General features: G+C 40.7%; 1 protein-coding gene across 2 annotated transcripts in view; it reads left to right on the forward strand.

The window, feature by feature from the left end:
* Positions 1-21,110, forward strand: part of LOC126415102 (RCC1-like G exchanging factor-like protein) — a 155,710-nt gene that overhangs the window by 33,864 nt on the left and 100,736 nt on the right. For both annotated transcript variants that reach the window (XM_050083406.1, XM_050083407.1), the window contains exon 4: positions 2,408-2,510. In XM_050083406.1, coding sequence (XP_049939363.1) covers positions 2,408-2,510 — 103 coding nt within the window. The remainder of the gene's footprint in view (positions 1-2,407; positions 2,511-21,110) is intronic.

Below are 21,110 nucleotides of genomic sequence, written 5' to 3' on the forward strand. Positions count from 1 at the left end.
TGGTGACACAATGGATGCTCATTGTGAGCAAAGAGTGAACATTAAGTTCTGCGTTAAGCTCAGGAAAACCCCTGGTGAAGTGGGGACAGTGTTTAAGCAAGCATCTGCAGATGATGCACTTTCAAGAAGTTGTGTTTTTGAGTGGCACAAAAGGTTTCAGGAAGGCAGAGATTCAGTGCATGCAATATCAGAAGAACTTAATTTGAACTGTGATGTGTGTCATAACATTTTACACAAAGATTCAGGAAAATGGAAACTCAATGCAAAACTTGTCCCTCACACACTAACAGACAAACAGAAAGAGGAAAGACGAAGAATTTTTGCTGAACTACTGGACAGAGCTAGATGTGATCCCACATTTCTGTGTAAGATTATTGCTGGGGATGAAAGTTGGTGCTACCAGTATGACCCCCACACAAAGTGTCAAAAGTGCTAAATGGTAGAGTCCTAGATCACTAGTGTTTAAAAATGTCAAACGACAACCTTCGAGAACAAAGACAATGTTGATCACATTCTTTGATAGTAAAGAATTAATTCACCATGAGAATGTTTCTCCAGGTCAAACAGTGAAACCAACTCTGTACATCAAATGCACGAAACATTTGCAACAAGCAATTCAGCATCACTGACCCGATTTGTGGCATTCTCAGGACTGGTTCTTACTGCATGACAATGCAAGACCATATACTGCTCTATCTGTTACTGAGTATTTGACCAGACATTCTGTTATTGCCATCCCACATCTGCCATATTTGCCCAGCTTGTTACCTTGCGATTTTTTCGTGTTTATGCAAGTGAAAAGGCGAGATCCTAACTCACAATTACTTCTTCTTTGAAGGGAAGGTATACAAATAAATCTGCGTCACAGCTGTGGACATCCATATGGCACCCACCTATGCTAACCTGTTTATGGGCCATCTGAGGATACCTTCCTAGCCTCCGAAAATGCTAAACTGCTTTCCTGTTTCAGGTTCATTGATGATATCTTCATGATCTGGGCTTAGGGCCCGAGACACTCCCTTCCATACAACCTAGCCACCCAGGGATGGCATATCTGCAGTGACAAGAACTCTCTTGCCCAGTATGCTGAGGGTCTCATCAAGGCCTTCACAGACAGGCAGTATGTCCCAGACCTAGTCCGCAAACAGATCTTCCATGCCATTTCTCCTCACACCCCCAATCCTCCCACTCTTCCTCAAGAACCAACCACAAAGGGTGCCTCCTTCATTACCAAATACCACCACGGACTGGAAAAACTGAACCATGTCCTTCGCCAGGGCTTTGATTGCCTACCATCATGCCCTGAAATAAGGGACACCCTACCCAAGATCCTTCCCACCCTCCTAAAGTGGTGTTCTATCATCCACCCAAATCTCCACAACATCCTAGTCCATTGCTATGTCACTCCCAACGCCAACCCGTTACCGCAAGGATCTTATACTTGTGGGAGACCCAGGTGCAAGACTGCCCAATCCACCCACCCAGCACTTCCAGTCCTGTCACAGATTTATCTTACCCTGCCAGTGGTTGGGCCACCTGTGACAGCAACTATGTCATTTACCAGCTCTGCTGTAATCATTGCACAGCATTACTGCCAACCAGCTGTCCACGAGGATGAATGGTCACTGTGACCAAAAGGAAAGTGGAGCACTCTGTGGCACAACTTGCAACTGAACATAATATGCTTGATTTCAATGGCTGCTTCAATACCTAAGCCATCTGGATCCTCCCTTCTACCACCAGCTTTTCTGAACTGGGCAGATGGGAGTCATCCTTACAAAACATTCTTTGCTCCCATAATTATCCCAGCCTCAACCTACCGTAACAGACTGTCCCTACACCCTCCATCCAACAGTTTCAGCCCCCTCTGTCCTATCACCTCCTCCCCATCCTCGTCTTTGACCCTCTTTGTTTGCCACCCTCTGCCAACATACCCACCCATCTTTTCCTGCTCCTTTCCTTTCTTGCTCCTTTTCCCCCAGGTCTCTGCCGCACAACATCCTGGTGCTGCACATGTTGGAATTTTAGTCCATGCACACTCTGCCAGACAGTGCTTCTCTCTTCCCTCACCCATACACTGCTGTCCCTTCTCCTTCCCCTCCAGATTGCTGCTTCCGTCCATCATGACACTTGCGTTCTGATCTGAGCTGCCAGAGTTGGAGGTCATGTGCGCTTACTTGTGTGAATGACTGTTGTGTGTTCCTTTTTCTCTGATGAAGGCTGAGGCCAAAAGCGTATGTGAAAGTGTCTCTTTTTAATTGTGCTGTCTGCAATTCAGCATGTTATCTTTACAATAAGTTGCAATCTATCTTTTTCTATATTGTTGATATTCCTACCTCGAGTTTCCATTGTTTTGTATTAATTACTCATTTCTTGAGATTTCAAGCAAGCCACTCTTGTATTTCAGATAGTGGACATTGCATGTGGATATGGTTTTACAGCATTTGCTGTAGATGCCAAGGATGGATACAAAGTATTTGGCTGTGGGATAAATACAGATTCACAGATAGGTAAATGAAACATTTCAATTGCTTATTTTACTTTTGTAAAATATTGGTATCAAGTATTCTCTATAATTTTAATGCTCATTCCTCTCGCTAATGAAAAGGATCTCCAAAATGAAAGTGCAAGGAAGTGAAAATGGATAAAAGTTCTACTTCTCAGGTGGTAGTTGTCATAGACAAAAAAGGTGGCACATATGCTGGTCTATTTGACAATATTTTTCTTCCTTTGTCAAAATAATACATTGTTGGAGGAAACTGCCCTATTCAGGAACTAAGTAGAAAACCTGTTCAGAACCACTGATCAACAGATACAGCAGGACATGGCAATAGGTAAATCATCAATGGAGAACAGAACACATTTGAAAAATTGAATAAAGGCTATCACTATGTTCATTGTAAGAGGCAGACGTGCAAAACTGAAGCATGGCAGTTATGATGTGGTAGAGTATGGAGTTATTGACTGTGTAATGGTATACGTGTCAATCCGGTATTTGATGGATCAATTTGCCCCTTACACTTCTTTGCTGCAGCACAGCATGCCTCTTTGTGACTTCACTAAGGAGGATGCCCCGTAGTTCTGGAAGGTGCGAATTGGTGCTAGAGATTGGTTGGCAGTGCAGCAGTCACTCGTGTGCAATACCCAGAGCCATCAAATGAGCAAGACATGAATATGTATGAGAGTGCTATTGCAGGAAATGTGTTAAAAATATTAGTTTGTTGGTTATGAAAATGATTAATATTGAAAAGATGGCTACAGGAAAAAGATGGCAGGGTTAAATCATTTTATATCATGAATGATGAGTATATGCAAGTGAAGTGCGAGTGCTGTTAGAAGCCATGTTAATGTGATTTGCAATCAAGGAGTGAATAAAATTTAGTGTTCAGCACAAGTTTCTTATGTGATAGATAACCTGAATAATTTTCATAACTTTTGGATGAACTGTTTTGTGTTACGTGAATGGAGTGAATAAGGCATGTGTCGGAAGGTACATGGTTGGGATTCTAATTACCAACACAAGTACCTTGGATGTAAGTTTGCCTATCTAGAAACTGGCTAATTGAGATATCCAATGTCTTTAAAAATATCAGTCATGCTGAAACAATTTTCCAGCAATTCAACCTTAGTGACTTGGTTGTCAGCCTGATGACTTGTTTTAAGCCTCTGCTTAACACTGCGTGATCCCTACACACCACTGCTAAGGTGTATGGAAGGGAGAGTCATATTTGAAATTATCTATATTATACTAGTGGATCCATTGTTCTTGTTTGTGTGTCAACATAGAAACCACTAAGCTGTTAGTAAGAATGATTGGATGCAGAAAGAGGGTAAACATTGGTAAAATCAGTGTCTGTGATATAGCATGCTCTTCAGTTAAATGGGTGTGACTTTAATACTTGCTTTTCCATAAGCACGATGTAGACTTTTTCCTTCCACTGGAATTAATAGAGAGGAACCTCCTTTCTCTCCAGCTCTTTGTTCTGCTATCATCCTCAGTCATATTTAATTTAAGTATCTAGTTTTTCATAATTAGTGATAGCACACTGGACTCGCATTCGGAAGGATGACAGTTCAAACCCATGTCCGGCCATCCTGATTTAGGTTTTCCGTGACTTCCCTAAATCGCTTCAGACAAATGTGGGGATGGTTCCTTTGAAAGGGCATGGCTGGCTTCCTTCCCAAATCCGATGGGACTGATGACCTCACTGTTTGGTCCTGTCCCCACAACCAACCAACCAATAATTAGTGATTTCTCTTTTTTTTCTTTCCTTTAGCTGCTTTGTCTGCATTTTATACTGCTCTCTTACTCTATTACTGTTATGACATTACAAGCATGGACATCCTGCAGGCAATAATGTTTGTAAAACAAAACTCAGAGTATAATGTAACAAATAGTAATGTACATAAGTACAATACACAGGAAAGGGAAAATTTTCACAGAATTGCAGTAAAAAAATAAATAAATAAATAAATAAATAAATAAATAAAAATAAAAAATAAAAAAAAAGCTGCAGCCCATAGTTCACGTATAATAGTAACCATCTTTTATAACAGACTCCCATCTGACCTCAAGACAGAGAATTTAAACACTTTAAAGAATAAACTTAAGCATTTATTAACAGAGAAAAGCAGTTATTCAGTAGAAGATTTCAAGTTGTAATATCCCTTTTTAAAACAGTTTATATAGCAGGAGTTTGTTTTTGCAACACAAAAATGATAATTTCTGACCTTCACACACTATATCAATGTAAGCTTTTAATTTCACATTGTAAAGTCTCTCTGTAAAACAGTGTATATAGGCATAAGTTTATTTTTGCTACGAAAAATGATATTATCTGATCGTAACTATTTATATCAATGTGTGTTAATTAAACCTTTGTACATATGGACTAAAGTCTATGACAATGTCCGAAAACTGATTGTTAAATGAAAAGCAAAAAAACAAATAAACAAGCCTAACAGTCTACTACAGCAGATGATGTGAACTTATTCTCTGTAGGTTTGCAGCCTCCAAGGAAAAGCTGTGCAGAGTGAGTCACATATTTTCTGGTAAGAAGTGAATAAATATGCTACTAGCCAAGGCACCTTGGAAATTTCAGCTCTTACAGGCCAACTGAAAACAAAGAGCAGTGAAATGTCTGGGACTTAAAATTATTTCAGGGATATATGTATTAATTAGCCACTGGAACTTTGCAAAAACTGAAAGCAGCATTACCACTGAAAATAATACTGAATGCATGCAGTATAATGGCCCGGTTATTAGAAGCCATTCAAGCTTAATTACATTATCTCAAAAAAATCCAGTTGTGACTAAGAAACTCGGTGATGATGTTAATCCTGCTTCACAAATTCACCCTTCAATGCAACACATTTTTCACAACAATAAATGACTTGGCAAAGACCGTGGTTGTAGAAGCCTGCATTTTGCCTTTGCAGAAAATATTCCACCCCGAAAACCAACTCACTGGCAACCTGAAAAGCCTACCATGGAGTGGTTTGTTCCAATGAGGATAGAGGATGAAATCACTTGGTGTCATTTCAGCAGAGTATTGGGATGAGACAAAATTTGATAGCCCAAAGAAACAAATGTGTAAATGTGTCTTGTGCAGAATGAGGTGGGGGCTTGTCATGGAGCAAAAACACCCTCTCTGGACAGTATCTCATAACACTTCACCTTGACGGCCCTCCTCATCAGGAAAGTTTAGCAGTATGCTTATGTGTCAGCATTGCCGGTATTTTCTGTGATAAAGAATTAAGTACTTTCACATTAGTTACTGCATAATTTGAGGTATAATGAAGTTATGACATAACCAATTACACCAATTGACTGTGCACAGATAACTGGTTTTAACCCTGTATCTGGCACACCCAGAAATGTTGTGATGAAAAATAATTAAGTTACTTAAATTAAATGTATATGGTCATGTAAACAATTTACATGATTTTTTAAATACAGTAACTTGCCTGTAAGTATTATTTCTTGCAAAAGGCACATGGGTGCTGCATACAACGTTGTTCCTGTGGCTGAAATAGTGGATGCATTGTACACTATTTCATGTGAAATGTCTTAAAACAATTCCTTTTTGCTACAAAATACAGAACAGTTCCACTGTTCCACATTTTAAAGTTGAATTCCTTTTTGCTACAAAATACAGAACAGTTCCACTGTTTCCACATTTTAAAGTTGAATGCCCCTGAGGGCAATGCCTGCATCTTACCTTTTTTCCCATATTCTGGCCAGTGACCAAAACTATCATACTGTACATCATTCACTGGAACAAGATGTCTATTTTTCTTCTTCTTCTAGAATTATCATCCATCCAGTACTCAAAGTCAGTTTTTCTCTTTCCAGAAAAGATAAGTTAGTTTGCAGCATCCCAGGGAAGAGCTTGCGGACATATTTGTATAATAACTCAATTTCAAGACTTCCGCTTTACTTCTGTAAGCAGTCTTCATTGTACAAGAAAAAACAGAGCAACAAAGAAACTGGTACATCAGTAACTAATGGTCACATAACATTGCACGGTGTCTGCTAAAGATGCGCACTATTCAGAAATTTTTCACCAGGTACAACGGAATATCATTGTGTAAGAGTAGGGTTAAAAATTGCATGCAAACAGCACTGGCCTTTCAAGGACGAAACTCACAACATATTACAGAAAACAGCTCACCACAACTTTGATGTTGTGTAATAGCAACATTGCCAAATAAAGGTTAAAGGCAACCTACATGTGTGAGTAAACCTATAGTATTTGAATAACAGATTAAAATACAGTTGAAATTATTTGCTTATGAAAAATGTATCTGCTAACACATCTTAGGGACAAATGGCTCTTTCATGATAGAGGGTGTACATAGAGAGTCTTCCACATATGGCATTAGCAGTCTAAGTGCATGTGCAGGGCAGTTCACAAGACTTCCTTGGGGATATGTGAAACTCTGATAATGCATAGTGTCTCTACGTGAGACTTATTTTTTGCTGAGTCATTCAGCTTATGTGAGGCTTGAAAATTGTCTCTTGACATACATGGAGTGGGACAGTGTTTTTGGTATTTGACTTGCTGCAATTGGACTTGAATATGTTGTTATCATGTACTGATTTGGATTTGGGTGTGTCTTGTTCTGGGAGGGAGACTTAACTCATGTGGGCTTATGATGAAGAACAACTCAATTTACTTATGGGCTTCTGTGTGTTGTATGTTGGTAAAATTCTTGAGAGCACATGGGTTTTTTGGTTACCATTTACCTGTGGGAGCTTTGCTGATTGTCACTAGGATAGCATAGTTGTAGGGAATAAACTTTTTATTATATAGTGACCAGAATGTGACAAGACTGGGAACAACTCGAGAGCCCACTGAAACTGTCTGACCTGCCAGGGTCCATCTACAAGAAGTCACAAAGAGTTAACAACAGGACAACAACAAGAGGAAGGACAATGGAGACAGTAGAGCTGAATAACAAGTCCAGTAAGTAAACCAAGAGTGAAAGCTAGACATATTGAATCCAGGAACAAAACAATGATGTGTAGAGAGATCAGTACAAAATCACAGTGGAATTACATCTGAAGACTGAGCTGCTGCAGTGCTAGCTTTAAAGGGCAGCTGGGGGTGCTAACAGGTTGGCAAGATGGGCATGGCCCCACAGCCAGCACTTTCAGGAGTGTTGCCAGCGCCCTCAGCGCAGTCTAATGGCTGTCATCAAGGTCCATGCATTCCAGCAGACCTTCAAACTCGCTGGGCGAGCATACCTGATCTTTTCTCCCTGAAATGGTTTCATATGGCCAGAGGTGCCCAGACAATGCTTTGGAAGGTGAATTGGTAGTATGGTTGACATCATGGCATTATAAAGACTACTAGCTGGCAGGAGGAACCCAGGATGTCTGGCAACATACTGGGGCATGGCAGTGTGGATTATGATTACTGAGGGGTTGGAGGCTGCAGCAAAACCTCTTCCTCCATGCCTGTATTCACCCATGCTGGGGTGGTATCAACAAGGATGGCGGTTTAATAACGAGGGGTAGATGGAAGTGGTCAGTATGACAGTATCCAAACCCCAGGCAGTGTCAACTGTCATAAGGTGCTGCCAGTGAGTGGTAATCACCATAGCTGGCATCCTTGAGTCTTTTGCCCCATACTAGCGTGGCTGCGTATGTGACTGTTCCTGGTGGAATGTGCCCAATGTACTGGGTCCGGGTTTCCTGGGTCTGTGGCATCATGAGGTGGAGGAGAGTACACAGCTGCCTCCCATGGAGGAGCTCTGCTGGGCTAAGGTCGTGGACACCATGAGCACAACTGTGGTGGTGGCAGTGGTGGAGGCGGTGGCGGAGGCGGTGGCGGCGGTGGCGGCACCCACCACTTGTAATGTTTAAACAACAAACATCCATACTATATGCTCTGCACTACCATTGGAGGATGCATGAAACAGAGGACTAAACAGGTGTTTTATACTATTCATGGTGTAGGATTGTTTCAAAGCCGTTGCCGTGAATTAGGGTCCATTGTCCAACATAATGGTTCAGGGAACCCCGTTGATGGCAGGAACCTGGATGAATTTATTAAGTGTGGTGTCAGTGGTGGTGGACAGCATGCTGACCACATATGTGTACTTAGGAATAAATGTCCACAACAATGAGCCACATTGAGCCTCGAAAGGAACCAGCAAAGCCCAGATAATGTGTTTCGAAGTCAACGGAGGAGGTGGGCCAGGGAACTAAAGATGGCGTGGTGCCAGGCGCAAGCAGAACAGTTGTGCATCTCAGCTTCCAAGTCTTTATTCAGTTCTGGACAGTAGGAATGTCACATTTCATCCATAACATACACCAATGCCTGCGAAGGAGGAGTTGGAAAACTTGGAAAAGCAGCATAGGTAGGATGACAACACAGTTAGTAAACAGTTCTCCATCAAGCAGGAGTCAACTGTGATGGAGGTGAAATCAGATCTGGAGCTCTGGAATGATGTTCTTTGGAAGATAAAGATAGGGTCATGGTGTATGTCCACAGCGATTTGAGTAGCTGTGTTGTGTTGCTGTTCCACATCAGTGTGGAAACACAAGATTCTCTGTTGGTAAAATGCCAGGTCTGAGTATGCAGGTAGAATATAGAGATCATACACATTTGCCAGTCGTGCGTGGGCTTGTATTTAACGTATAATTCTAGGAGCTGAGGAAAGAATCCAATGCTGGAGACATCGTACCATCCACTCTGGAAGCTGGAAGCACAGCCCAAAGAGCACTACCAGCAGTTTGTGATCTGTAAACTTGGTCCCGAATAGGTAAACATGGGACTTCTTAGTGGCATTAGTGGCAAAGATATTCACTAAAGCTCCTTTTCTATCTGCAAGTGATTTGATTGAGTGGATGTCACCATCTTCAGCATGTGGGAAATTGGTTGCTCAATACCATCATCATCCCTATGCTTCAAGACTGCACCAGTGCCATAGGGAGAGGCACTCACAGCCAAAACCAGAGGCAGTGTTAGGGTAAAAGAGTGTAAGGCAGTGCGCCGAGTGCAGCAGACAACTCAGCTGTGTGAAAGTCTGTTTGCAGGCAGCTGTCCATCTGTATTGACAACTTTCTTTCATAACTGTTTCAGTGGATGCATAATATGGGCTCCTTGTGAGATGAACTTCGAATAACAATTCACCTTTCTGAAAAAAAGCCTGCAGCTCTTGCAAATTTTGGGTATAGGTTAGAGAGTCAATTGCTGCCACATTGTGGTCAGTGAGCTGGAGCCCTTCTTTGTTGCACAAGTGTCTGAAATATTCCAATTGCTCCTGAAAAAAACTGGCATTTGTGTAAGCGACAATAGAGCCATGTGTCACAGAACATAATAAAGAAGGTGCAAAGGTTACGCAGGTGGTCCTGACACTTAGTGCCAATAACAGTTAAGTCATCAAGATAGTATAAATGGAAATGGACATCATTAACTGTTCCAGGTATCTGCCAAAGTGGAAGAGATCCCAAAAGGTCTGCCATAAAAAAATATTCACCTCCAACAAGCTTCATGGGGAGGCCGTCTGGTTGTCAGTTTAAAATCTCCACATAGCTGCAGGGAGCCATCAGCTTTCTTGACCACTACCAGGTGTGTGGCCGAAATGTTGGTTTTAACAGGTTCAGTCACTCCAGCATATGTACACAGTCTAACTCCTGCATAATGAATGCCTATAAGAAAACCAGAATAGGCTGTGCCCGGCAGAAATGGGGCACTGTGTCAGGACGCAAAGAGCTATGGGCTGGAAAGTCTTTGGCACATCCCAGGTATAGACAACCTGAACCTCTTCAGTGATGGAGAATCCAAACAATGAGGAGCCATCCTGACAGAAATATGAGGTTTGCCCAGAAAGTAATGCACCGCATTTTTTTTCTTCAACAATTCTTAATTGAACTTAATGAGAATTACACACACACAAAAGAATGGTATTTTATCTATACACCCTATTTTTCCACGTAATCTCGATCCCGAACTATGGCCTTGATCCAGCGCAAAACAAGGGTGTGTATGCCCTGTCGGTAGCAATCCTTGTCCTGGTGGCGGAGCCAGTGCTTCACTGTGTGAATCACCTCCTCATCATCCTCAAAATATCTTCCATGAATGGGATCCTTTAATGGCCCAAACAAGTGGAAGTCTGAGGGGGCCAGGCCAAGGCTGTAGGGTGGATGGGGTAACATTGTCCAACCCTGTTTTGCAATGTGTTCAGTAGTCCTCAGACTTGTGTGGGGTTGAGCATTATTGTGTTGCAGCAAAACATCTCCTGGGTTGCTGTGATGCCAAAGTCGCCAGAAGTGCGTCTTGAGTTTTGTTAATGTGTTGACAAATGCTTCTGGGTTAATGGTACTGCCTCTTGGCATTACACCATTGAGAATCACATCTTCACAGTCCCAGAACATGGTGATCATGACCTTACCGGTGGAGGCAATTGCTTTAAATTTCTTTTTCTGTGGAGAGTGGGAATGGCGCCATTCCATCGACTTTCATTTTGTTTCAGGCTCAAAATGGTGAATCTGGTTTCATCACCTGTCACAGTCTGGGACACGAAGCCCTTCCCCCTCAGCTTCAAAACGTTGCAACAAATCAGGACAATTGTTTTTCTGTGCGATTTGTGATCCAGCATTAGATATCGCAGGACCCATCTTGCAAATACTTTTGAATACCCAAGAGTGCAGAAAAGTGCATCCCCACTTCCTTTACTGATTGACAGATGCAGTGCCAACTGCTGGGTCATAATGCGCCTGTCCTTGCGAATGACAACATCAGCTCACTGCAACAAGTCAGGTGTGACAGCCGTTGATTGTTTCCCCGACCACTGCAAATTGTGGAGCTCCACCGAACAACCTTCTGATGACCTTACCCTCTGTGCCCAGTAACTGTTGACAGCAGATGCTCCATAGGTTTTGCACAAGTGTTTGTGAATATTCCCCACAGTTTCTTTCTCTGCAGTGAGAAATTCAGCTTGTAACATATGTCACTTACAGACACCATTTTGAAACAATCCTGCAGCTATGCTGTCTGTCGGAAGTGACCCACGCAGGAGACTTCAAATAATACATATGTAACATGTCGCATTCGTAACATTGTTTTTGGCTGAGAAAAAACTGATGCATTACTTTCTGGGCAACACTAGTAAGTGTTCCTGGCCAAGCAACAATGAACTGCATCATCAACTGTGTGATCTTTTTGTAGGTAGCTATGATTGTGAATTGATTCTGGGGAGAAACTGAATTGTCATCATTTGTGACTAATGTACAGGACAGTGGTACCAATTCACTGGAACCCATATAATTATTCATTTGCAAGTTTACCAAGGAAACAGTAGCTCCTATGTCCACCTGGAAATGGATACCCTGATCGCTGTTGTGGGGTTAATAAACAACTTGGTAGTGGAAGGATCACCCGGAATTACAACTGTCTGAAGCTCATACACAATCCCTGGACATGTATGGGAGGAACAGGGTCAATTCTTCCCCCAAGATTTACAACTGACAGTATGGAGATGGCCGTCTGTTCCATACTGGGGGTAGTGCATCTAGTGATCCAGATAGTTTGCATGCAGGTGCAGTACAAAGCAGTAGGGACAAGAGCTTATGCTGAGTGAGTGTGTGGCTTTCCAGAAGCCACTGATACATTAGAAATCAACGAATCACAATGACACCAATGGGGAAGAGGCTTATGAGGGTTCTGCCTCTAGAAAATTGAAAATATTGTTGCTAATAATGAAGGAATCTCAGACAGAATATCAAGACATGGTTTAAGAATAAAAGAAAGGTATTACATGTGAACTGTTAAAGTGTATGCACCTCACAGTCTTACATTTTTTTGAGGAATGAGAAGAGTTACAGAGGCTGGTAAGTAACAGCGTATCCGTTTTTAAGATGATTGGGAGATTTTAATACAAATGTAGGGCAAGAAGTAAAGAATAGTTCTTCAGTGAGGAGCTTCAGATATATCAGAAATGACAGAGCTCATACATTAATAAAATTTGTTAAGAAGACTACATGTTCTTCTAGAAAAAAGCCAACAAAAACAAAACAAAAAAGATAGACAAGAATGAAATAGAACTAAAAATGAAACTGATTGTATTTTATCAAATAACTTAAAAAATGTAAAGTTACTAAGAGACAGAATGCCTGGCCAGTATTTATTTTCAGGAACAAATTCTGTTGTTGTTGTGGTCTTCAGTCCTGAGACTGGTTTGATGCAGCTCTCCATGCTACTCTATCCTGTGCAAACTTCTTCATCTCCCAGTACCTATTGCAACCTACATCCTTCTGAATCTGCTTAGTGTATTGATCTCTTGGTCTCCCTCTATGATTTTTACCCTCCACGCTGCCCTCCAATGCTAAATTTGTGATCCCTTGATGCCTCAAAACATGTCCTACCAACCGATCCCTTCTTCTAGTCAAGTTGTGCCACAAACTTCTCTTCTCCCCAATCCTATTCAATACCTCCTCATTAGTTACGTGATCTACCCACCTTATCTTCAGCATTCTTCTGTAGCACCACATTTCGAAATTCACAAATTCACAAATTCTATCAGCATTGATAGACACATTTAAAAGTTTAAAAACTCTTCATGGCTTTCAGTACTGTTGATTCCTTCTTCAGTTCAGGGGGTAGATTGGGGAAGGTTAGAAAGGAGGGGTAAGTCACTCAGGATCCACATACTGTGAGCTCAGAAGTACATTCACTAAGATCATGGTCACTTTTTGTACAATTCCTTTAAGAATGGAGCAATCTCCCAGCTTGGATTTCACCCAACTATCTTAGAAAAAATAATAAATCTGACCAGTTATTTGAAGCCAATATATAACTAATACAATTTATAAATGGCTCGGATGACTCTGTGATGATCTTATATGTGGGTTTCTTGACCTCTGCTGTTGGGTGGAGAAGCATAGGACCCTCTCAATAGGTCACGCATGCACTATATGCAGGAAGAGGTTACTAGCATAGCAGAGTGCTCATGGCATGCACATGTGGGTTTTTTAGGATAGAGAAATTCTTCTGCAAGCCCAACAAAATGTGTTCTGACACCAGAGAGGGTAGTATTTGTCATACCATATCACAGAAAAAGAAAAAAAAGCATTAATATAGTATTAGACAACTGCAGGGACATCTACGGAAAGGCTCTGGAACTAGCCTTGCTTATAAATGGTAAAAATGCCCTTGTAGTAGAATGGACAGAAAACTGCCTAAAAACAGAATTTAACAGGAATGAAATTCTAAACTCCAACTGGAATGTACAAAACCAACTGCAATGTATATCCCAAAGATAGTTTTTATGCTAGTTGTGGAGGTGTGTTTACAGCCATACAAAATATGATAAAATCTAGTGAGATTGGTACAGATTGAGAACACAAAATAATTTGGATGAAGGTAAGTGTTAATAGTGGATCAAACATATTTTTATATATCCCCTGCCTCAGCACCGTTAGTTGCAGAACATTCAATGGGAAACGTGGAACTATTTTATGTAAATTTCCTGGCCATATTATAGTTTTGGATGGAGATTTCAACTTACCAGCTATAGAATAACAAGACTCAAGTGATTAGGATCATTAGTACGGGTAGAGAATTATGTGAAATTGTTGTAAGTTTGTTATCTGAAAATTACATTGCGCAATTAACCAGATAATTGACTCATGAAAGTAACATCTTAGACTTGCTGGTGACAAACAGGCCTGAATTTTTCGAGTCAGTGTAGAACAGAAAACCAGTGATCATAAGGTCATTACAACATCACTGAATGTGGCTGTAAATAGGAATTTAAAGAAAGGTAGGATGATCTTTCTGTTTGGCAGAAGTGAGAAGAAAGAGATTTCAGATTATCTGACAGCTCAACATGAAAATTCCATCTCCAACACTATCAATGTTGAGCATGATTGGACAAAGCTGAGCACATTTATGAGAGATGGAAATGACCTGCTGTGGTTTGGTAACCGTATTAGAAAGTTGCTACAAAAGCAGTGAGAGCTTCATTACAAATTTAAACCTAACCAAAGCTTCACAGACAAATGAATACTAAACGAAGTCAAATTTAGTGTAAGGGACTGATGACCTCAGATGTTAAGTCCCATAGGGCTCACAGCCATTTTTAGTGTAAAGAGAGCCATGTGCAAAGCATTCAACAAATTCTAAAGTAAAATTCTTTCTGCTGACTTTACAGAAAATACTAAGAAATTTTGGACTTATTAAATTGGTAAACAAATTGTCACTATCTACCCAAACACTCAATGACCATAATAGCATTGAAACAAAGAATGACACAAAAAAGGCCATAATACTGCACATATTTTTCCAAAACCATTTCACAGTGAAAGATGACATGGTAGTACCTCCTTTAACTAGTCACACAAACTATAAAATGACAATTGAATTAGCTGGCCAAAGAATAGAAAAACAATTAAAATTGTTCAACAGAGGAAAGGCCACTGGACCTGATGAAATACCAACTTGATTCTACATGGAGTATGCAAAAGAACTTTCATCTCTTCTAACTGCAGTTTACTGCATGTTTCTGGAGGTGTGAAGCATTCCTAATTATTGAAAAAACCACACGCCATTTCCATTTTCATCAAAGGTCATCAAACAGACACACAGAACTGTAGTCCTATATCTCTGATGCCAGTCTGGTGTAGAATTTTGGAACATTTTTTATGCCCACATATTATGGCATTTCTGCAGAATGAAAAGCTCCCCCATAGGAATCAACATGGGTTTTGAAAACAAAGATTGTGTGAAACCCAGCTTGCTCAGTTTGTCCACAAGATCCAGAAAGCAGTAGATACAGGCACACAGGAAAATGCCGTATACCCTCACTTTCAGAAGGTGTTCAGTATAGTTCCACACTATCATATAATGAACAAAACACAAGCATTCTGAATACCAGACCAGATGCGTGATTGGATTGAAGACTTTCTAGCAAACAGAGCACAGCATGAAACTTCCTGGCAGATTAAAACTGTGTGCTGGACCAAACCTCAGGACCTTTGTCTTTCGCAGGTAAGTGCTCCACTGACTGAGCTACCCAAGCATGACTCACGATCCATCCTCACAACTTCAGTTCTGCCAGTGCCATGTCTCCTACCTTCCAACTGAAGCTGTGGGGACAGGTTATGAGTCATGCTTGGGTAGCTCAGTTGGTGGAGCACTTGCCCGCGAAAGGAAAAGGTCCCAATCTGCCAGGAAGTTTCAAATCAGCGCACACTCTGCTGCAGAGTGAAAGTTTCATTCTAGAGCTCAGCATACCATTCTCAGTGGGGAAAAGTTTTCCGACAAAAAAATAACTTGAGGCATGCCCCAAGGAAGAGTTATAGGACAATTGCTTTTCACAGTATATATAAGTGGCCTAGTAGACAGTGTCAGAAGTTCTATGAGGCTTTTTGTGGATGATGCTATTGTATACAGAGAAGTCACAACTCTAGAAAACTGTAGGAAATGCAGGAAAACCTGCAGACAATCAACACTTGGTGCATGGAGTGATAGTTGACCCTCAAAATAAACAAATGCAACATACTGTGAATATGTAGACAGGGAGACCGTTCACTGTCTGATTACCCAATTGCAAAACAGTCACTAGAATCTGTTACTTCCATAAAATATTTGGGAGTACGTGTATGGAGTGACCTGAAGTGGAATGACCATATAAAATTAACCTTGGGGCAGGCAGATGTGGGGCTGAGATTCATTGGAAGAATGCTCAGGAAGTGTTGGCTGTCCGCAAGAGAAGGAGCTTGCAATACACTCGTTTGACCAATATTGCTCCTCAGTCTGGGCTCCATACCAGATACAATTGATAGAGGAAATAGAGTAGATCCAAAAAAGAGGAGCACATTTTGTTACAGGTTCATTTAGTAAGCGTAATAAAGGCAGAGAGATTCTCAGCGCACATTGTAAGAGAGGCATGATGCGGACTGCTGTTAATACTCTGAGAGCTTGCGGTCGTGGAAGAGTAAACAATACATTGTTCCTTCTTATGTATATCTTTTGAAAAGACCACATACATAAAACTAGAAATATTCAAGCCCACACAGAAGTTTACCAGCAATCATTCTTCCCATGAACCATTCATGATTGGAACAGGTAGTGGGGGAAGTGACTCTGGTACAGAAAGTACCCTCCGCCAAACACTGTAAAGTGGCTTGTGGAATATAGATGTAGATGTTGATGTAAAAGTGAAGAGATGAACCCATAAGTGTGAGTCATTCTGAAACATTACAGTTGTATGTATGCCTTTTGTCGTGTTCATTAACAGCAAGAAATGTGAATGATAATTGCAGGTGAAATACGTTACAAAAATACATATTTATTTATTTATTTATTTATTTACAGCTCAAAACATGTATTTAACATGAATGGGCAATGTTATAATAATTACATTTAGATTATTGATACACAATATAAATAGATTACGTGCTATTAAGTAAAATATCATTTAAGTGTATTTAACATAGCATTCCTGAGGTCAAATCATGTCAGCACCATACTGTATGGGCACTTCAATATAAGCCATTTTTTTAACTCGTTTTTAAAAATTCTACCAGAAAGCTGTTTCAGGTTGTTTGGCAGAGAATTATAAAATATTGCTCCCTTAATGAATGGGGTATTTGTTGTTAGATTCAATCGTCTGCTCACCATATGAAAGTCTGATTTTTGTCTTGTATTGTAATCATGGATTTCAGTATTCCTGTTTGTCACTTTTTTGTATAAATACAAGTAACAAATGAAACTAGAGCAATTTTAGATGAACCCATTTTGACTTATGCCTAATTTTTATTGTTATTGTTTTAAACAACATGCACTTATTCTTTTACTTGTGTGGGGTAAGGATACTATGGATTTATCACATACTGTCATCATATCTCGTATACTTATAACACAATTAGTTGCCTGTTCACATATAGATTTGAGGGATGCTTAATTATTGCCACAACATTGAAATTGCCAGTTGTGTCAACATGGAGTTTTAATCAAATATTTTTTATTTGAGACATCATATGTTTCTTTATCAATCAGGCTTCAGGAGTAATTGTGGTTTTTAAAGACTTAATTTGATATTTGTAGAGGAAGCTTTAAGTTGTCGACAGTCACATGCAAAAGAGAAGGAAAACTCACTAGCTTTCTTCAGAATAAATCCTTTTTCAAGCTAGAGTACACACATACTCATGTATGCACACATGCGTGTGCTTCTACATAGTGCCAGTTGAATGCACAATGTAAGGGTTGCAGTCTGGCAGTTGTATGACGGGGCAGGGTCTGTGCTGGTTGCGATGGGTAGAGGGTGGGAGAGAGACGGGAGGTAGGAAGAGGGGTTGGGGATGAGTAGCTAGTGGCTTAGAGGGAGGCAGCCGGTTTGCTAGCAGGGAACGAGGGAGGAGTATGGGCTAGGCTAGGCATGTGATGCATGGGTGCCGGAGACAGTGGGGAGCAGTGCGCATTGAAGCTGATGTGGAGATGTGAATTGGGAGAGCGTGATAGGACAGAAGAAGGGTTAATGGAGATTAGGGCCAGGAGGGTTACAAGAATGAATTATGAATTACAAGGACAACTCGTATCTGTGCAGTTCAGAGAGTTGGAGGGCCAGGATTGTGAAGCAGACATTTAAATTGAGCATGTTGTGTGTTACGACTGAAAGAACACAGAATCAGTTGTTGACCTATGTTTATTACTCATACCACAAAAATGCAAGTCCACTTCACAAGCCAAGGTCTGTTCAGATAAACAGTGTTCAGGTATTCCAGCCAATGTAGACAGTGAATGATAGAGTATACCAAAACGCTAGTCCAGAATTCAAAGCGTGGTCATAACTCTTGATCGTTGGCATGGGTAGGATCCTAGCACAGTGAAATGAGATGAACTGGCTGTAGCAACTTGTGTGGTCATTTAAATAAGGCCACTCTTAGTCTTTGAGCCTGTGTGAGCACGGCGGTGACCAAAGATGAGGCTTTCTTCGCCCGTATCAAAGGTGGCCTGTCTGGCCAGCTTGCGAGTCTTCCCAGCATGCTGTGGCTAGTGTTGTTGTTGTTAATCTGTTTGGCAGATCAGTTGAGGAAGTCATAGTCAGACACAATGCTGTCGCTGCTCAGACTGGCTTGCTTCTCATATTGGGCTTTAATTTGAAGTGGCAGTCACCATGCCCCTCCCCCCCAGAAGGGTGGAATGGGGACCCAGGCCCTGGTGACAATTGAAGTGCTGTTGGATCCACATATGGGAGATGTCCATTTGCTCTGGCACACAAAGATGTCCCCCAGTGCTGGGTCATCCATGGCCTGCAGTAGCTGCCAGCCAGCAGGGATAGGACTGTAGGGCCAGAAGTGTCCTGAGTGGAAGTGTCAACAACTTCTAGAAAGTGCAGCTCTGGGTGCAGGGACAGGGTCACGGAATGGTGGTGAAGGCATCTCCATCTCTGGAGGCTGCTCAGGAGGCAGGGTGGCTGATAGGAGACAGTTGCTGGGAATCAGCAAATGGTGATAATAGGTCCCGCACGGCCTCCTGGCAGAGATAGGCAAATTTTGCTTTGCTCTCTGTTGGATATTTTTATATCACTGGGTAACTGATCAAAAATTTTGGTTGCAGCAATTTTGTACTCAAGACAACCTTAATGTGGAGTAATGAATGTAGTTTTCCTTTTGAACTATAGTGGATTATTTACAACAAACTTCATGAGTGAATAAATGCTCAGCTCCTTAAACAGAGCTACAAGATGACTGTAGACGGGCACCCCATATTACTTTTACAGCACATTTCTGAGCAATGATGACTTTCTTAAAGATGAATTACCCCAGGACATTATTCCCTACAATATTATTGAATAAAAATATGTAAACTTACTGGTTTCTCTCTTCCAAAGGTTTGCATTGATTCTAAGTGCAAAAGTGTCTGAACTAAGTTGTTAGTAGTTCCAAAATGTACTTTTTCCAGTTTAAATTCTCATCAGTATGGACACCTAAGAATTTTGAAGTTTTCACCCTATTTATTATTTCCTCACCAAGTGTCACATTTGTCATTGATGTAATATCTCTAGATGTGCAAAACTGAAAATGGTGTGCATTTTTAAAATTAAGAAAACCAGACAATGATACTTTTAAGAAGTTGTTACCATTTTTGCTTCTATATGTACGCTAAGATTGATCACAATGCTATTGCCATCTGCAAAAAGAATTATTTCTGCTTGTTGTGTATTAGATAGAATGTTGTTTCCATATATGAGGAACAATGGAAGACCTAAGATTGAGCCTTCAGAAACCCCATATGTGATTTCTCCCCTGTCAGAATTATGTCCTTTGTTGGATTACTAAGTACAACTTTCTGCTTTCTTTTGGTTAGCTATGACATTATCCATTTGTTGGCTATACTACCAATCCCATAAAACTTCAGTTTATTTGGGTGAGTACTGTCGTTCTCAGAGTTGAATGCCTCAGATAGGATGTGGAAAATACCAGCTAGTGGTATTTTATTATTTACTGCTTATGAAATGTGGTGAGTGAACATGGAAATGGCATTCTGAGTAGAGCAACTCTTCTGAAACCCAAACTTTGATTTGCTGAGGACATTGCTGCTGCTAAGGTGAGATATTATTCTGGAATACATCACCTTCTGCAGGATTTTGGAAAATGGTGTCAGCAGTGAAACAGATTGGTAGTTATTGACATCTCTCCTGTGCTCCATCTGAAGAATATAGTTCCCCACATAAGTACAAAGAATTTAGTAAGTACATCACAGTTTAAGTTACAGAATTATTGTGCAAGAGAGAATGTCATTTATACAGTTACTAACCAGATATTAAAAAGCTTACGTAACAAAATATCAACAGTTGGTATTTTTTGTGATCTGCACAAAGCATTGCTTTCATGAAATTGAATGTGTTACAAACAATTTGTTTGAATCATCTTCTGCTTTCAAAAGGTTATTCCTAACCTCTGCAACTACAGCTTCCTCTCTTCATCAGTTCTCTTAATCTCCATGTATGAAGAACATCCCATCTCATTGATCATCTTTTGTATATAGGATGTTCTGGATCATCCCTTCATTTTCTTCTCTATGATCTTACCTTCGAAAGTGTTTTGTAGAAAAATATTGTGTCTAATTAAGTGTCCAACGAGTTTTGCTTCACACAAGCCTATAACATACAGTAGTTCTTTCTTCCTTCCCATTTGCTGTAGAACTACGTCACTCATTTTTGTCAGTTCAGCGAGTTATTGTAATTCTCCTCCAGAAACACATTTCTCTAGCTTCAAGGCAAGCTTTCTCCTGTTTTGTTAATGTCCAGGTTTCATATCCATATGCCAGGACACTCTGGCCAAAGGTCTTTAAAAGTATCTTCTTCTTCTTCTTCTTTTTTAAAAAATGTGCAGAAGCTGATATACTTGTTGAATAGGAATGTTCTTATTTTGGAAATTGTCATTATTATCTTGATTTCCTTGAGACATCTATTGTTTTCCTCCACAGTGCTGCTGAGACAGTGAAATTCAGTTACTCTGTTGAGCTGCTCACTGGCAGTTTTTATGTCAGTCTTACCACTACAGTAGAACCCCTCTAATCTGACCTTGGATGGTCCGTCACTCCGGTTAGTCCGACCATGCTCAGGCTCGCAAGCCTGTGCCGACTTGTTAC

Source organism: Schistocerca serialis, chromosome 1 (assembly GCF_023864345.2).
Source record: "Schistocerca serialis cubense isolate TAMUIC-IGC-003099 chromosome 1, iqSchSeri2.2, whole genome shotgun sequence".
In the NCBI taxonomy this organism is placed as follows: Eukaryota; Metazoa; Arthropoda; class Insecta; order Orthoptera; family Acrididae; genus Schistocerca; species Schistocerca serialis.